Consider the following 19807-nt stretch of genomic DNA (forward strand, 5'->3'; position numbering starts at 1 on the left):
CTTCATGATGTACACACTCAAATGGTAATACAAATACATTTAAGTGTTGGCAGTTGGAGGTGTACTGTCAATAATTTTACAAATGTCTTTTTTTACAATGGATGTCTATGGGCAAGAGGCTTTTTGAGCCTTTTTTTTGGTACTGTGAAAAGCCACAAAGACAAAGTGGCAGCAAGACTGACCTTCACGACACATCAAACTCTGACTCAAGAGAGCTACATAGTTGTCTTGGGATAACGGTCCGTAATATCAAATGAAAAAACTTTAGCTTATATGTACATTCAGCCACAGCTGCTCTAGGTTTCCCTTTCTCGAAGGAAATCGGAATCACCAGTGGAGTGAGCTCTAAAGCACCAGCAGCTTTGAAAGTAGTGAGACAAAGGTATATTTGTGTGTATGTGCGTGTGTGTCTGTGTGTGTGTGTGACTGCATGGTCTGGTCGTCTTAAATTGCCCTTACAAGGGGACAGTATGAAAGTAGTTAACATATCCCCAGTCTGCACCAAAGAATGACTTCATGTTTTGGAAAGAAAGAAAAAAAAGAAAGAAAAGCAAGGGAGCACATGAAGCAGAGTTACTTCTGCCTCTGGGATTCAAGAATCTGTGTAGTGTAGCCAACTCATTGGTTGAGAAGGTTTAGAGTTCTACGCCATAACTTTGCTCACATGGATTGCTGACGTCAAACATTAAAGATATCTCGAATGTTCCCAAACAGCTAAACAGAAGATCCATCAAAAGAATGAGTGGAGTAGGGAATGAAGGAAAATAATGTATGTCTGTGCATTGACTCGCCAACTAACTTTCAGTATTTATATCAGTGGAAAGATGAACCTGGTAAGTTTCCCCATTTATGGAAAGTTTATAGTTACTACGAGGAACTTTGCTTTTATGATTTTGGCCGTCCCTGTGGAAGAAAGTGGTAGTGTTTTCAAGCACCAGACTTTAGAAAACCTCTCATTTCACTGCAGGAGGTCTGACAGACATATCTGCTCAGTCCTGGTCCTGGTCCTTCCAGTGCCTCCCTTCTCTCCAGTGGGCACAGCGACACGGCCCGAACGTCCAGTAGCTTGGTGTTGGTGTTGGATCCCAGTGGGGACCAGGGGAGGTTCTGGTGAACCGGCAGGATTTGATCTGTCTCCGACCCGGTGGCACCGATGAAAAGCATATAGATAACAATAAGGAAATAACAAATCTTCTTGCTGAAGGGCTCGTTTACTTCCTCTAAGTCATATAGAAGCATCAGTATTAAACTGAGACTGTTTCATAGCCAGTTAGACGTTTCTAACAGTAACTTTAAATAAAAAACACTGTAAAACAATCAATCCAATAAAAAGGTGTACGTTAAGGTGTAAGTTATATTCACAAGTTAAACCAAAAAACGTTGCTATTGCCGCTTTAAAGGAATACATGATATCTATTAAATCTCAAAGAGAGGGGTTGGTGCATTTGGGACACATCAGTATTTCTAAAAACTTTAACAGCCTCCCTCATTACTTCGCCCACTAGACCTGCCAGAAATGTATGAAGGGAAGATGTGACTTTGAAGTCTGATTCTGAGGTCATACACGGTGACAGCGGTGTTGCCAACATCTGCATTGGAGCTCTGCCGCCACGCCTCCAGGAGCGCAGCTCCTCCCCACATCTCCTCCCTTACTCCAGCCGGTCTCCCTGCTGAACACCCAGTCACTATCCACTAGATGCTCTTAACCCACGGCTGGTTGGCACCTGGACGCGCAATTACGCACAGCTGCAAAAAAAAAAGCACGAACTCACCGTCCACATTTCAATAGCAGGATCGCTGTATTCTGACTTTTTTTTGCAGTATTAAGGGGACATTGGTCTTTTAGCCTTCTATGTGTGTGGATATCTTGCTGCAAAGTCTCTAGAAAGTGATGAGCAGTTCGGAGCCAGGGAATGTGATCTCCTCTTAAACTTCTCTTCGCCTCTCTTCGTCTCCATTAAAACCCTCCATTAAAAATGCAAATCCTCCTGTACACAGCCGTGTTCCTGTACCTCAAGGAGTCCGCCGGCGCAGAACCGAAAGACAAGTGTCCTACGCGGTGCGATGTGAGTACCTGTCCGAGCCCCGGCTGCCCCAGCGGCTACGTGCCGGACCGCTGCAACTGCTGCCTGGTGTGCGCCCAGGCGGAGGGAGAGCCGTGCGGCCGCAAGGACGACCTGCCGTGCGGGGACGGACTGGAGTGCAAGCACCCGGCGGGCAAGCGCCTCGCCAAGGGCTTCTGTCGGTGCAGGTTCCGCCAGGACGTGTGCGGCAGCGACGGGAAGACGTACGGCAACGTGTGCCAGCTGAAGGCGACCAGCAGGAAGGCCCAGCAGCAGGGACTGCCGGGCGTCACCCAGGTCCAGAAAGGACCGTGTGAGAACACCACAGGTACGATTTACGCATTGGTGGCTTCATTTGTTAAACCAGAGACAATCAGTGAACAGGGCCGGACCAAGTATTTGTGGGACCCTAAGCAGAGCCCTTTCCAAAACTACTTTCATTTTCTGTTATATTATCTTAAGAAATTAATGGTATTAATAGATAAAAAAAATATACAAGTTATTAGTTATCCTAAGTATTAATAGATTATACATTAAGAAAATATGACTTATTTACATAACTTTATATAACATAATTAGCCAAACTTATCAATAGAGTAATAGGAATTATATGTTCGGCAATGAAATTGAGTTAAGTTGATTTCAAGCATTTAATTATATATTATATATTTATATATTATTATATATTTTCAAATTTATTCAAATGTGTTTAATCATTTTACTATGCTACTTTTTTTCGTTTTCTTTAATCAATAATAAAAGAATAAACTTTTGTCACGCTGTATTGCAGGATCCTTCTTACCTGTCAATTCCATTTCTTCATATATGTTGTAGAAAAACAGCCATACCTACATCCACAATTTTCCCATCGCTGGTTGCCTTGGTTGCAAATAAGTCATTGGGGCAGCAGATACAGATGGTTACAATTTCATATTTTTCCACATTGGAATCATAGTTTCAACTTTGAATATTGGCAAAACTATTTGTCAGCTGATAAATAACACTAAATGTCAGTACAGAACTGTTATATATATATCTGTCATTTCGAAAAAGTTTAATTATTATAATAATTCCTATATAACCTACGTAATCAATTTGTGTGTACTCCACATAATCCTTTCACCTAGGAGACCGCTGTCCGTGTCACTTGTGAAAGCAGAGGTCAACGTAGACTTACATTTGTCATGTAACTCTCCGCCATTTTCATAGTTATTTTATCCAAACGTTGCCTCATTTGTTATGCAAATTCCTTACCGAAGTAATACTACTTGAGTAGTTAAATCAAGTATTTCTTTTCATCATACGGACTATTGTGTGAAGATACATTGCCTTTACATAATCTGTCCACCAGTGAGCACTGACAAGTCTACTATTATTTTGTGTTGCTGTTAAAAAACAATATGTGCCAATCAATCCGTCATTTCAAGTGTATCCGGATAAAATCCAAATGAGATTTAAGACACTTTTCATTTACACATCTCCGTTGGTAGTATGGCAGGGTCGACCCTCCCCTGTTTGGAAACAAAATACACAGGAAGAAAAAAACTTCTGCACTTTAGCAGTTTAGTTACACCAACAACAGTTGTTTTTACTTACTGCTATTTCTGAGGCCAATAGTGAACTGAGGTCTGCTGTTACTATAGTAGAAATGTGTTTCCCACAATCATGTTGACTCATCAGGCCCCCACCTCAATAAACCGCCCTGTGGCCTTTCTCAACTGTCTCCACAATAATAAGAGCCAGATTAATAAGGCCGGGTCACCAGAGTAATGATTCACAGCAGTGGTAAACACTGGTTAGAGGGCAGGTGCAGGTTTAACAGCCTGTTAAAGAGGACCAGACCCAGTTATTTGGAGCAGAGCAGACAGCAGGAATTAACCACACCTCCTGTAGAGAGATGTTGTTCTGTCCTGCACACTGACCTAGATAATTCCCTCAACCCAAACACTGAGTTCATGTGCAGGCCTCTCTCCATAAACAATGGTTCTGTCAGAGAGTGAAGCTGCTTCATGAAAGGCTGTGTGGAGATTTTATCACAGCAATGATGTGTGGTTAGTTTCTTCCCTCTCAGATCTACATTCTAGAGGTTTCTAATGTAAAGAAATATTAGTCATTTGGTACATCCAACCACTTAAGTTCAGAGTGAAATATCCTGGCAACTATTAGAACGATTGCCAAAAACCTTTGTACATACACTAGTTGTCCCCAGAGGATGAACCCTGAATCTAAAACTTGTATTCTCTCTACTGACCAGCAGGATGCGACTTCTCATTGCAAAATAAGTCTGATTGTATAGAAGTCTATGAGAAAATGACTCTACTTCTCTCTTGATTTATTCCCTCAGTAAACATTGTAAACATGAGTTTATGGTCTCAATCTCTAGTTTCAAGTCTTGTTCAATACAGCATGATGTTCATTTAGTAAATGATGGTCCATTTAGAGTCAAATAGATCGTAAAGCAGAGTATTCCAAATATGGTAACTTCCATTCATTGGTTGCAAAAAAATAAAATAGAGACAGCCTTAATCCAGGATGGCGGCCACAAAGTTGCCGAACTCGAGGCTTCATAATGGCAGTCCACAGACCAATGGATGACGTCACAATGACTATGTCCACTTCTTATATACAGTTTATGCTTGCGACCACTACAAGAGGTTAAGAGGAGACGTGAGTCAGCAGTCAAAGCGGTATAAAACAGTCAATAAATTGTGTTTTTAAAAAAATGTTAATCAACGCAACCATGATAGGGCCTTGAAAGGAGCACAAAAAACCCTACCAAGCTGATGGGTCCAGCAGTATGGGAGATTAGCTATGGACAGACACACACACCCACGCACACAACCAAACGCATGATTTAGCGCCTGGCGGAGATAATAAATATGGTGACCATGACGGCAGACACACATACATACACATACAAGCACACACATTGCCAGTATCTTGTGGACCAATTCCAGCATCTGCTGTTTTACAGTCCTTCTCCTGTCCACACTTCTGCACATGTTCCTCATTTCCTCTGTCACACACTGATATACATGCTCCAGCCTGCAGCTCTCCAGAGTTTATTAGACTACCGTCTCCAATCAAAACCAAACGGGGAGTAAGGTTACTAGCCATTAAATAATCATCCTTCCTTCGCTACATGATATTTTACTCTCTTCATCTGTCCCACTTTCTGTCTTTCACAAGCTCCCCAATGTGCAGTCTGAACTCTGCCGGGTGCTTAACTTGTAAAAGTAGAGCATGACTGCTGCTCGGAGGAAGTGTCCCACACAGACTGCAGCAAAACACATTCACCACAATGCTCCAAAAAAAGGGAGACCGTCAGTTTCTTCCCCTCCAGCCTTAGAGTTCAGCTCTGCACACTGTGAAAATCCAGTTGCTGAGAGTTTTGTTGCCTTTTACATTTATGAGTTTTAGTGTGCTGAAGCTCAAAGACTAATCACAGACTTCCCTCATCAAGCTCGTATTTTTTTACATTGGATAATAGTTGAATGACATTTAAAATGTTTCCCTAGAGGATTCCACAGTTTGACTCCACACGTTGCATTACACATCTGTATTGTAACACGTGAATACTGACTTTTAACATCAAATTCCTTTCTGTGATCATCAGCTGATCAGTTCCTTCAAATCGTACAGAAATAATCAGTTTTTTCCACTCAAAATGTTACTATGTGTTGTAACTAATTGTTACATTTGTTACATTTGACTGATGCTGATGCATAGGAACGGTCATGGGGGTCAGAGTTAACATTTGGAACCATCCTTTTAAGGAGAACTCATTCAATTCAATTCAGTTTATTTTGTATAGCCCAGAATCACAAATTACAAATTTGCCTCAGAGGGCTTTACAATCTGTGCACATGTGACATCCTCTGTCCTGGAACCCTCACATCGGCACAGGAAAAACTCCCCTTAAAAAAACCCTTTAACAGGGAGAAAAAAGGAAGAAACCTATGGGAGAACGACAGAGGAGGGATCCTTCTCCCAGGATGGACAGAATGCAATAGATGTCATGTGTACAGAATGAACAGCATAACTCATATCCACACTACATGTCAGGCCAGGATACCATGCGCTGGACGGACGGACCGACCGTCTGTTCGGTGCTGATGAAGGAAACAGATTGCTACTGACTGTTACAATCATCACCACAATCCCCTGCTCAGGGGGTTACAATCATCTGAAACACACACACACACACACACACACACACACACACACACACACACACACACACACACACACACACACACACACACACACACACACACACACCAATCGGAGATATCAACTGAGGAAACAGGAAGTCCCTGCAGCTCAGAGTTGTGGCAGACTCTATTAACATTTCACTTTGATCACAAACTCTTTATTTTGTCTAGGTTTAAACAGTATGTTGCTGGCAGGCACACACACACACACACACACACACACACACACACACACACACACACACACACACACACACACACACACACACACACACACACACACACTCTATGTCACTGGCGCATTGCATGCTAACGGGCGTGGTTAACTAAAAATATATGGGTGACTGACCTGCAAGTCCCAACTCCCAAATCGCTTGTGGTAAATCATTCAGCATAGTTCTTTTTAAAAGAAGAAAGTGTTTTTTTTGTCTTTTTTATGAAGGTGAACATTACATTATTAATGGAAACAAAAAAACATTTTGGCTTTGGGCAGGGTTTAATTCCCGCTACGGTTAACTACAACAATTTGGAAATTGAAGCTGTGCTTAATACCAGTGGATCAAATGTGTGTGAGAGGAAAGGCTTGTAGGGAATTAATAACATACTCTGCAGGTTAGCTTTGGAGCATTATAACTTAATTAAGTATTTCCCTTTATATAAGTATTTGAATGGTGATTGAATGATATTTAAAGGCTGTGTAATATAAAAAAAACGTGAAATCCTACAGCCCCGTAATGTAAAGACTTAAACCCACTGGATACAGCCTTTGGTTTAGATTCTGTCATTTGAGAATCTCGTTCCAGTCTAAAATCACAAACCACGCTTTCCTCAAAGGCAGATCTGGCTCAGCGGTGTACATTGCAGCTGTAGGGACAACGTCTAACTCATTATTACTGCTCAAGCAGAGAAGGAGGTTAAGAACCTGGCAAAGCTAACTTAGTTTTCCATCGGTGCTGCCAGGTTTGTGCCATCAGATTGGTTTGTTAATGTTTGGGTAATGGAACAGAGGTGACCGGTTTGCAATGTCCTGACCTAGATTTACTCTCTTACAATTGACTGTGTTCACTGCACATCAGGAAGTCAATCCCAGAACTCAGAAGAAAAGGATTTAATTGCCACCATTGGAGGTTGTATTGAGGCCCTAAAGTGAAAAAAATGGATTCAAGGGATCATTTATTGTCATTATGCAACACAGGGATGCACAGTACATTCCTGTAGTGCATTTTTTGAGTTTGCATCTTAAGGAATGTAAACCGCAGCAAAAAACAATTATCTGGGCAGATAAAAAAACATTGTTTTTATCAACTTTGACTGTGTTTGAACACCAAGGAACATGACATCAACACAAAGTTCACCTCATTTCGTACCCCGAAAAGTTTTTACTATTGGTCCAAATCTGCGTTCAATCAAACAATTGATTTGAAAATTTTCGTCTCGCAATGTCGCATTAAAACACTAGCAGCACTGCTTGGTTCCACTATGATGGACATTCTGACAAGTGCTATTCCATTTAGGTTCTGTGGGTCAGTTGTGTCGTTCTGCTCGTACATGGTTTATTTCATTACTCCCTAATATGAAGTTTTCTGTCACGATCAATTACTATTCCCCCACTGTCCACCCAGTGTTTTATGGAGTACCGCAGGGGTCAATCCTTGATCCCTTGCTAATATTTCCCACCAATCCAACACATTCTCATTCCCAACTCAAATCCGATGCATGGTCAGTAGCCCACAAAACTAAGTTGCTCTAGGTACCCCTTTTAGTGTCTTTTCAAACTAAACTTCCAAGTTCACAGGAATTGCACATTATATGCACACAGTGTCTTTAGAAAATAAAGGTATGTTTACTCAGCTATTAGGTTCACTTGCGCAACAAAACTACTTGGTTAGGTTTAGGTTTAACACTTAAGTAACACTGCGTAGGTGAGTTAGCTTACAAAAGTAAGAGTTGACCAATGTTATGCAGATGATACGCAGTTGTACCTTTCTTTTAATCTTAACAATTTTAGTAAACTGGATGAACCTTAACATCCTACAGTTGAGTGTTAACAAAACTTAGATATTAATCTTTGCTAATCTTTCTAGTGTTATTGTCAAAACAGTTTAACATTCTGTTATCTAGCCATTTAATGCTGAAAACCCATGTCCTGACACCTTTAGATCCATCCTTTCAGTTCCTGACATTGAGAAGTTACCCATGATTGATAATTTCCCGAGTTAGATTACTGCATGCTTTGTTCTTGCTTATGTCAGTCTTAAGTTGATTTGATTATTCCTGTATCAAAGTGTTGACTCTTTATTAAAATACATAATTCTTCTTGCCAGTATAGGTCCTTCACATGCTGCCAGTCCTCGTTACAAGTTCAACTTCATAGCCGACGTGGTGGAGAAAATCGCCCCTGCTGTGGTCCACATTGAACTCTTCCTCAGGTACTAACTGTGTGTACGTGTGTTTGTAAGTGTTAAGTTAGCATGTCATTTTGGAAGATGCAACTTTAAAATGTCAACTTTAAGCACACATGAAATATATCTTTGCTTTGAGGTTTATCAAATGGTTTTCATAAGGTAGATGTTATATAGCATTAACAAAGTGGTGCCTAAGCCAGTTCAGATAAGTTTACCAATTGTTTTATTCACACCCCAGGCATCCTCTCTTCGGCCGGAACATCCCTCTGTCTAGTGGATCTGGATTTGTGATATCAGACAACGGACTGATTGTTACCAACGCCCATGTAGTCTCCAGCACTACACCAGTGTCTGGTCAACAGCACCTCAAGGTAATGAATACTGTTTTAATAATTTTTTGCTTGACTTTAAATGCTCACAACTTCCTCACATGCTTAATCCTTACTAAGTCAACTCAAGTTTTATTGAAAATGTTTTGCCAATGGTATCCCTGGGTGAAAAGGAGACTGTGAGGATAATTAAAACAAAAATAATATAGATAAAAAAGGAATTACACGCTGAAACTATTTCTTGAAGAACATCAGTTTATCTTAGTTGCCAGCGGTTTCCCTCCACTTCAAATCTTTATTCTAAGCTAGGCTAATCACGTCCTGACTCCAGCTCCGTACTTAAAACACAGGCGTCAATATGGATATTCTCTTCTCACAAAACCATTGAGTATGCACGTGTTTTTGATTTTTATCTTGGTTTCTTGCGTGGGTTTATCCAACCTTACGGGATTAACAATTTGAAGGTAAATCCTCGATACCTGTCAATGTTTGGCACTCAAATGGACAAATATATCAAAGTTTAACATTGGCACCAAATACTGTCTATTTGCAAATTCAACATATTGGCAATGACCTTTAAAAATGATATCTTGTTGAACCACCATTGGCTCAACCACAACTTCGCTAGTTTATTTAGGTGCACAGGGCACGGCAGAAAATTGATAAGTATTGGATATACTATATCTGATACAAAGATGCCCTGCGATAGTCTGGCGACCTGTCCAACGTGTACCCTACCTTTGCCCAATGACAGCTGGGATCGGCTCCAGCCCCCCGCAGCCCTTAACAGGATAAGCGGTAACGGAATGAATGAATGAATGAATGATACAAAGATAACATCATAGATATGAATCAAGTCCTATTCTATGAATTACATTTCATTTGAGATGTTCAATTTCATCCATTCTTCCATGCAGGTCCAGATGCATAACGGTGATGTTTATGAAGCCAACATCAAAGACATTGACAAAAAGTCAGACATCGCCACCATCAAAATCAATACACAGGTGAGTGCACCGCTTTATGGGATGTTCTTAACAAGCAATAGATAAGAGCGGAATCAAATTGTTTGGCTGCCAACAAGGAACCTTCAACGAAAAAAGTACTTATGGAGGTAAAGTGGGGATATGCATCACAGTAAATGTTCCTTAGCATAAATGTTACATAGGGTGGTGCCAATAAAGGATTGTAGATGAGAAGATAGAGATGTTCATTACGTGACTGTGCCAGAGATGACAAACCAATAGTAATATCCAGTAATGAATCTAAGGGCAGAATGATCAACATCACCATAATCTAAGACTGTCTCAACTTTAGTTTTTTTCGACAGTTCAATAGGAAGTTGGATTTGTTTTTGTTGGTGTTGTTGTTGTTTAGTTTTTTGATGATATTTTTAATATGATATGTTACTGTAAATGATTCCAGCCAAATACCTAGAGAATCATACGCAGCTACTCTCTCAATATTGCTACCATTCAATGTGGCTAGGTGTAGATTGGTAAAATAAAAATGTCTTGCTCTTGAAAAAGAATTAACTTTGTTTTGCCTGCATTATGCACTGGTTTAAAATCGACAAGTGTATTTTGAAAAGCACTTAAGGAAAGTTGTAGAGAAACTTTATTTATATTTGATTAACACTGCCTGGTTTGACAGTTTGACCAGAGTTCATAAGCTTTACAATCTTTGGGTGTGGTGGATACTTGCAATTGCCATTTGCAGCATTAAAAGGAGGCAGAATTTTTCACTGAAAATCTGTCTCATGTACTACTGTCATTATGTAGTGACAGTTTGACCAAATATGATATGATATGAAGGATAAACTGTGGATAGGGTACACAGGGTATCTTTAATTCAATTCACCCTCTTCATGGCCTTCATTAGCCCTACTTGAGGCAGCAAAACTCCAGCAGGGTAATAAGTCTTTGCTATCATTTCATTAAGGTCAGAAGACTGAAATGTGTGTTTAAAGTGTGTGTCATGTGTCCAGGTTCCTGGCTGTGTTAATACTGTAGGATGGGATAATGGACCAAAGTCGGAATCAAAAACATCCACAGCTCATACCACCTCAGGGATTATAGGGTATTTTCTTAGTGTGCTGCTCTTACGTCAATTCCCAACTGAAGTTGTATTAGTTTGCTTACTTGGCTGATACTGGCAACAGTTGATAAACCATGCATCTAATGCACATGCAAGATATTTTTTTAATTTTATAATTTTCCAATCATCTATTTGAAAATTGCTTCCTGTGTATAGTGTTGCTGCAAAAATACTTTGGAAAGATTAAGTTTTGGTTCAATTTTAAAAAGTAAATCCCCATCCCAGGAAGCCAGATGTGCTGTCATGACTTTGGACATTGTTCAGGGATGAGCGGTGCTCCTTGTCCTACTTGATATCATTCAAACAAGGAAAAAAGAAGAAGTACTTGTATCATTAGGCCGGGCAAAGAAGCATGTGATGTCCTTCACGCCATGCAAGGTGTAACTATTCATACCCCAGAACAACAGGTTGTGTCAAATAAAAAAGCCTTCAATTTGGCTAGTTTAAATTTCCTCAAAAAGACAAGAAATTCAGACGGATCAGGAAGGGCAGGACTGTGTCCCATGTTTGGTTAGGTTTAAGCCACATAAACAATGATCACGGTTAAGAATGGATCATGATTTTGTAGGGATGGGAATCTCTAGTCACCTTATGATCGATTTGATTTAAATAGCTATGATACGATTCTAAAACGATTAACAATTCATCTTGACGCATTAAAATTTTCTTTACATGATTATGTAACAGATGTAACAGATACTGGAAGTAAATTCCACTGTTTTTTTAATTAGGAATCATTACAAATATGCTAACAATTAGAAGAGATATGTAAAGTGCAGGGCTACATTTCTCAGCATTGCCAAGAGGACCAACAAGAAAATAAATAAACTTGTGCCTGTAGCAGCATCCTTGTTGAAAAACGAAATGGTATGTTGTGTTCGGTACAAAGTGTCAAACAATGTAACAGTTATAGTTCTCAGTGACTGAGTAGGGGCGCAAATCCTTGGCAATAAAAGTTGCGATCTACTTTGTGTTTCGCTTCGCCCTTTCCAAATTGGGCGGAAGAATTAGCAAAATGCTTCCACACGTTAGTTTTTAAGCCAGAGGGTACCGTACAGATTAGATCAATATTTGGCTTCTGAAGCTCAGCCACCCTTACCAAAACTCTGCTAGTTTTAAGCCTAGTTTCGAACGTAAACAAGACGCACGTGTTTTACATCTGTTGCAAATTGAGTTTTAAATTTCGGAATATTAAGTTTCTGTATCGAGACATAATCTTTCAAAAGATAATCAGGATGCATCAAAAGGTTTTGTTTTTTTCCCTAGCTGCTTAGATATCACATTCACGAGAATGGGAAAGATGCGCAGTCACAGTGACCTTAACCTCTAACCTTTTGATCACCAAATTCTAATCAGTTCATCCTTGAGACCAGGTGGACGTTCGTGCCAAATTTGAAGAAATTATCTAAGGCGTTTCTGAGATATCACAATCACAACAATGGGACGGACAGACCTACGTACATACGTATGGACGGATGGACAACCTGAAAACCTAAAGCTCTGGCATAAAAATGATTAATTAAATGAAATTAAATAAAGGTGTTGCAAGTATTCTCCATCATCTTATTCCAATAATTTTGTCAAACTATGTTCACAATCAAGACATTTTTTTACTCCTTCATTGGAGTCCAGCTGTGTTTAATTTTGGACTTGATTAGGAAAGGGTTCATATAAGACCTTACAGCTCACAGTGCATGTCAGAACAAATGAGAATCATGAGGTATATCTGGTGAGAGAGGTAAAGAAGAACCCAAAGATCACTGTGGCTGAGCTCCAGAGATGGGTAGGGAGAAGTGAGAAAGTTCCAGAAAGTCAACTAAGGAGTCGGGGGCAGAGTGTATATATATTTTATATATATATGGCACATGAGGTAGAGCGCTTGTCCCGTAACCACAAGGTTGGTGGTTCAAACCCCTCTACCAGCAACATGCCGAGGTGTCCTTGAGCAAGACACCTAACCCCAATCATTGCAGCCCACTGCTCCTCCGGGAAGGGTTAAATGCAGAGAAATAATTTCCCCATTGTGGGACTAATAAAGGCTTAATTATTATTATTATTATTATTATATATATCATTGGCCAATCCTTGGCCACACAAGATGTGTTTGTAGAGATGAAGACACCAATCTTTGTGTTATTAAGTTAAAAAATATCTGCTTTCGAAAAACCAATATCAGTTGAACCTCAGTTGACTTTTCTGCATTGGAGCTAAGAGACTTGGATCGGGACCAAGACAGGGAGGAGTGAGCGAAAGAGAAACACAACCCAAAAGTGCTCCACCTTAAATAAATACTTTCTGGCCATTCCTCCTCTCCCTCACACCATCTGTCTGCGGAGCATGTGTTTCTACTCAGCTCCATTCTTTTCAACCCTTTCCCTTCACCTCCTCCACACGGCTTTTTTAAACCATATCCCCTCCCTTTTCCTTGTGTCTCTTGCTTTTTTTGCATATATTGCGCAGTATTTCGCTGGATAGTGATACTTAAGGTCATTTTACAGTACTTTTATTGACTCTGTATGTCTTACAGCCTCCATCATCATCATCAGGCTGTTATTCATGGTTTTCCATACTTTATTTAATTTGTCTTCATCATGTTCCAGACATGTTGTTTGTTTGTTATGTGAGGTTTTATAACCTCCATTTGCCATACTCGCACACTGGGTTCTTGGAACTGTTAAATTAGCAGTTAAAGCTATCGTGTATCACAAACTGAAGTCATCGACATTGCGGTTTTTGTTTAAGCCAACATTGGGTCTTATTTCCTGAGTGTGCAAATTGTAAATGTGCAGGCTTTGTCCACAAGGTCATTTTTTGTGCATGGAAGATTCATCAGCAGCAGAGCAGCAGTTGCACAGCTGTGAAAGAGGTTTGATTAGGAGGAATGCAGTGCAGATGAACAGAAAGTTCAACTTTTCAAAACCAGGATCATATTTTTGTACTTTTTCTCTATAAGCTCAGACATTTTACTACTGTCCAATATTGTCGAAGAGACATGCTCCTCTGGAGAGTACAAAGAAAGCACAACTGCGTATGGAGGTGAACATTAAAAGTTATTACCTCAATAATATGTTATGACTGTCTCTTGCATTGCAGTGCAACCTCTTGTTTTGACCTATGGGTTCAACAAGGTACATGCCACTGTTTTATTTACAGCAAGATGTACCTTGCTACACTGAGTAAAATATCCAATCTTGTCTTAGGATAGGAATTTTGTTATTACAGAACCTTCCTTAATTGTCCTATATTCAAAATAACTGCCAGAAATGGCAGTAGCACTGTTGTTAGGTCTATATTGCGATGGCAATAAAGATGGCAAACAACATGAACACAGAAATCTAATGATAAGAGGGCTACTGAAAACCGTATGATGAGGCTTTGAATTTCCCCGACCATGTATTAATAGGATATGTGTATACTGTATATCAACTGTGAGCTGTTGATATAATGGTTTGCCCACATTGAGTAGCCTACAGTACATTGTAGTCAAATATACGGGCAGACTCATGCACATTCTAAACGTAGATTAGATAAATTACAGTTGGGAGGTTGTAGGTTAAGGTAGGAGGTCTGAGATTGGATACAACCCAGCCATGAGTTTAGGAATTTCTTCTGTAATAGGAAAGTTGAGTAATGTTATCTTATGTCGTGTCCGTAACCTAACTTGCATAAAGTAGGTCAATTTATGTACATAACTTTTTGTAACAAATTTAGTTTTTGTAGCCCAAACCAGAACCTATTCCCAAACCTAACCAAGTAGTTTGATGCCTTAACCTAATCAAATTGCGACGTTTCACGTTAACCATATGTTTAAAACTGCCAACATTATGTTTAAAGTGGCCCTATTATGCTTTTCCACTTTTCCCCCCTTCTTTAGTGTGTTATATATATTTTTTTTTACATGTAAAAGGTCCTGTTCCCTGAAACGGCTCGATTTATTTTCTCCTTCACTTTTGTAACTTTATGAGGTCACAATGTTACGGAAGTCACATAAAACTCTCCGGCTGGTTTGGCCCGCCCTTAAACAACAAAAGAGAGAGACGAAGTTGAAGCTCACAACTTCCATGTTGTAGTGGTTATGAAAGTAAACTATCGCATTATGACCTGTCTTACATTGGTCATGCTCCGAAGGTAGAGTTTTTTGAAATGTGAAACGTTGACCAATCACAACAGAGCGGGCTAGCTGACCAATCAGGGCAGACTTTGCTTTCTGGAGGGAGGAGCAAGCGCTACAACAGAGCATTATCAGAGAGAGGGTGAGAAGAGGTGCTGCAGGACAGCCAGGAGGAGAAAAACAATGCTGATTATGATCATTAACGCATGTTAACATGTTGTAACTGTTACTTCAGATAAAAATATGCAACTGGAAAATAGCACAATAGGGCCTGTTTAAATAAAAGGACATGTTGATTTCCCCCGCACCAGTAAGGGCGCTGATTTAGAAAATGCTCCTGTGGGTTATATTAGAGGGTAGGAACGTTGTTTGGATTGGAGGACTACTTGTTGTAAAGGATTCCCCAAATAGCCTATATCCTGCTACAGTGTTATCTTACCGTTTGTGCCTCTTCCCAGATGAAACTGCCAATATTATTCTTGGGACACAGTGCAGACCTGAGGCCAGGTGAGTTCGTGGTTGCAATCGGCAGCCCCTTCGCCCTCCAGAACACCGTCACCACCGGCATTGTCAGCACTGCGCAGAGAGATGGCAAGGAGCTGGGCCTAAGAGACTCCGATATGGACTACGTCCAAACGGATGCTATTATCAACGTGAGAAAATAACAAGTCAGAAAACATGTTCTTTGAGTCAAAAACTATTGATAAGCAGTGCAGTAGGTTGTAAAAATGTCACATTGTAAGTTGTGAGATTGTGCAGTTTGTACACCACAGTACTGTTTTTTTGTTTTCGCCTTCACAGTACGGGAATTCAGGAGGACCTCTTGTCAATTTGGTAAGCTTTTGGTTTCCTACTTCAAAGCTTGTTTGCTGTAAAATACCTTTCTCTGGCTGGATCTGGTTGTTAAACTTCAAATATAAATTGCACAATCACTACATTTGGTTTAGTGGTGGTGGCTTTGCACTAAAAGGTTACTCTTGATGGCACCAAACGAAGAAACCTTTTCTACTGTTTACTAACTGTAACTTGCCTTGAGGAAAAAATAACCCTAACATTCTGAAATTGTAAATAGTCATTGACTTTGTCCTGCTGTGTCCCTTAATTTGAGGATGGGGAGGTGATTGGCATCAACACCTTGAAGGTTGCAGCAGGAATCTCATTTGCCATTCCCTCCGACAGGATCACTCGTTTCCTCAATGATTCACTTGACAAGAACAGCAAAGGTGTGTCTGACAGTGATGTCATTGGGCCAGGATTCAAAATCTTGAAATATCCTGCTTAATATACTGAAACTAACTGGAGTCTCTTTCAGATGTAAGGTCAATAAAGAAACGTTTCATTGGCATCAGGATGCTGACCATCACACCAACGTAAGTCTGAACTAATGATGATTATGTGTTGATGTGAAATATAGTGAAAGGAGATAAGAATATGCATATATATATATATATATATATATATATATATATATAACGATGGTATCTTATGTTGTTTATTGAATAATAACTCATTTTCAATTGTGTCAAAATACTGCTACAAAGAATGTACTAAAAATACAGGTGTCCAGCTCAGAGCAGGTTACAGCACAGCAACATTCAAATAAGAAGCACTTGAAAGTAGCAAAGGTGTCCCACAGGGATCTATTTTGGGTCCTCTATTATTCACATTGTACTGAAAAGAAATATCTTAAATAATATCCCATATGTCCATCATTTTCTACATGGAAATGCAGAGTTTTATGCTGATGACACAATTATTGATTGCATTGGCTCTCTCACAGCTTGAACTTTCTTTTAACAGTGTCTAAAAATGACCTGAAGCTTGTCTTACTTGTCTTAAAGTTATGTTACGTACACATTATAAGATAAGCTATTTGACCACTCAACTAATGTAACAGGCCATGGCAAAACTATTTAACATGTTTCTTCTTTTATATTTTTAGAGTTTGTTCTAGATGACTCTCTTTTATTTAAACTCTATTCAGGGGTTTGCTAAAAAGCTGAAGAGGCAATTGGGTTTTCATTTTTGAAACAAGGCAAATTTTTGCTCAACATTAGCTTGTTTTGGCCATTTTGTTAGACTTTGCTTGACAACAGGGATGCACTGTACAGGCATGCATCTTACCAGTGCTTACATGCTTTTGATTCTGTATATTGTAAACTTGGTAAAAGCTTCATGTATACTGCTGCCTCCTCATCTGTAGAACCGTTAGCAGAACCTTAAATAGCAAAAAATGATCTCTGTATAAATTAGTTTTGTGTAATTTAGACGTGTTATTCTTTGGTTTATGGTTTTGGATAGGACAACTATGGGTGTTTTTAGGGTGCCATTTGGGTCGCTCCTAGGATTAAATCTTTTATGTATTGAATTGCAAAATTAAATTGTATAACATTTTTTATCTCTGTGAAATTCAGATTTTGTGGCATTTTGTGTTATCTTTCTTTTCTTTTATGATTTACTTTTTTTAGTCTATCTAAGTCAGGACACTTTTGAAAACGAAGCAATGAGGTCCTCTTACATAAAGGTTTAATAAAAATACATCCAACAAATATTGGGGACTTTGTTTAGATGGTGGACTTTCTTTGAAAAACTGAAGAAAATAATGATTTGTTGGTTCCAGGTTAATTGAAGAGCTTAAACAACAGAACCCAGACTTCCCTGATGTAACCAGTGGGATTTATGTTCATGAAGTTGTCCCTCACTCACCTGCACAGAAGTAGGTTTTTATTATTTATTCATTCCTCAAACAAAAACAGTTTGTTACTTATTTCTGAAGTAAAATGAATATTTTACCTATAACAGTCTCTATTCATTCTATCTTTGTCTCCAGAGGCGGTATCAAAAATGGAGACATTATTGTGAAACTTAATGGCAAACCTCTGATGGCCACGGCTGAGCTACAGGGGGCACTGCAAGAGGAGACAGCCCTACTTCTGGAAGTCAGGAGGGACAATGATGACCTTCTCTTCAACATCGAACCTGACGTTATTATGCAGTAGACATCGGAAGCACCATTCTCTTGTGCAGTTGGACCAACATGTAAGGCCTTATTTTTGTGAAAGAACACGGTGGATGGTGGAAACTCTGCGTCAGTGCAGTGTAACTTTCGTCAAGCGCACACAGATTCTGGTACTTTGGCGACTGTTAACTGTACCAAGGTAAAATAAGCCCATGGGCAACATGGTGCAAAGCAGTTTTGGTATCCAGGATGTATAGCTGTGCCTTACATCTGCTCAGACCAGGTCAACGTTAGAACAGGTGCATAGATGTACACCCTACAAAATCGCATTAACCCAAACCCTATAATGTATGTTGTGTTTCACTTTGATTATACATTTTGGAACCAGACAAGCCATTTGCTGTACAAGTACCTCAGAAATATGCTGTTGATTTGAAGCAATACTGGCTGTTTGGTAGAATCGTATGATGCACATCACAGAAAGGTTGAAGCAATGTTGATGAATGTACAGTTGAATTGATAATTTTCTATTAATTAAAAACAAACAAATACAAAGGTGATGATGGTGATTTCGCTCTGAATAAGTCCACAAAACTCCCATGACCCCTCAAGTATCCATCCAAGTGTAAAGAGCTTTTCCACTGTTCCATAACAAGGACAGGTTTTCATGGCCTGTGGTCAGCATGCCAAGGTCCCCTATTACATGCCACCACTTTAGCAATTCAACCGACATTCACCTGAGAGAGAGATTCAAAAAGGTTCATGGCTTGCGTATTTAACCCTCAGCCATGGTGACACGCTGCACTTGACCTTTATGTTAAAGTGGGGCCAGCACTTGCAGGGCAGGACCCCTGTTCTCCCTAATCCAAATCTAAATGATGTAGCTTGCTTCTCAATTTGCCTATCCAGAGGAATCTCTGGTGATGAAAGGAACTGAAACTCTTGATTTACTAGTCGATCTACACTCAAACTCTTATCTTGGTCATGAGCTTTGGATGTTGACTAAAAGAATTGTATGCACAAGCATCCAAAATTAGTTTGCTTTGGAAAGTGTCAGGGCAGGGTACGGATCTCAGAGAAGAACTACTGCTTCTTCATGTTGAAAGGAGTTACTTAAAGTGTTAAAGGCATCTGATTATGCTATCACTAGGATGCCTCCATTTTGAAGTGTTCTGGACATGTCCAATTGAATGAAGGCAAAAAGGCAGACCAAGAATACACTGGAAGGACTATATATCCCATCTGGCCTGGTACAACTTGTGCTTCCCTAGGTTGACTAGGAGGACGTGACTGGGGAGCAGAATGTATTGGCTGCTCACCTGAATGGATGGATGATAATGAGAGTCACTGGGTGTGCCTTGAGATTGCCAGTCAGACCAAAAATTCACCAAATATAATTGTACCAATGCAAACATTAATTTTAAATGACCAAACAATTCAGGTAATTATCAATTAAAAATCAAGTGTAATCTTTACAATTCAGCCACCTTCATCAACTCTGCTTTTATCACCAATAATTTGAGTTCCCACATAGACTATGAATTATTCTTAACAGTATACCAAAGTGTCATACTCTGTGTCTTAGACGGTCCTTCTTGAGCTCAACAAGTGAGTGGTATGTTTATAATT

General features: G+C 39.7%; 1 protein-coding gene across 1 annotated transcript; it reads left to right on the top strand.

Annotated features, from left to right (window-relative positions):
* The first annotated feature begins 1693 nt into the window (after window positions 1-1693).
* On the top strand, window positions 1694-19517 carry htra3b (HtrA serine peptidase 3b). Its single transcript, XM_054601335.1, has 10 exons — window positions 1694-2391; window positions 8607-8706; window positions 8921-9053; window positions 9929-10018; window positions 15678-15872; window positions 16021-16053; window positions 16328-16442; window positions 16532-16589; window positions 17840-17935; window positions 18050-19517. The coding sequence occupies exons 1-10, from the start codon at window positions 1977-1979 to the stop codon at window positions 18216-18218; spliced, it is 1404 nt and encodes a 467-aa protein (XP_054457310.1). The 5' UTR covers window positions 1694-1976; the 3' UTR covers window positions 18219-19517.
* Window positions 19518-19807: the final 290 nt, after the last annotated feature.

This window comes from Anoplopoma fimbria, chromosome 7 (assembly GCF_027596085.1).
Source record: "Anoplopoma fimbria isolate UVic2021 breed Golden Eagle Sablefish chromosome 7, Afim_UVic_2022, whole genome shotgun sequence".
NCBI classification, from domain to species: Eukaryota; Metazoa; Chordata; class Actinopteri; order Perciformes; family Anoplopomatidae; genus Anoplopoma; species Anoplopoma fimbria.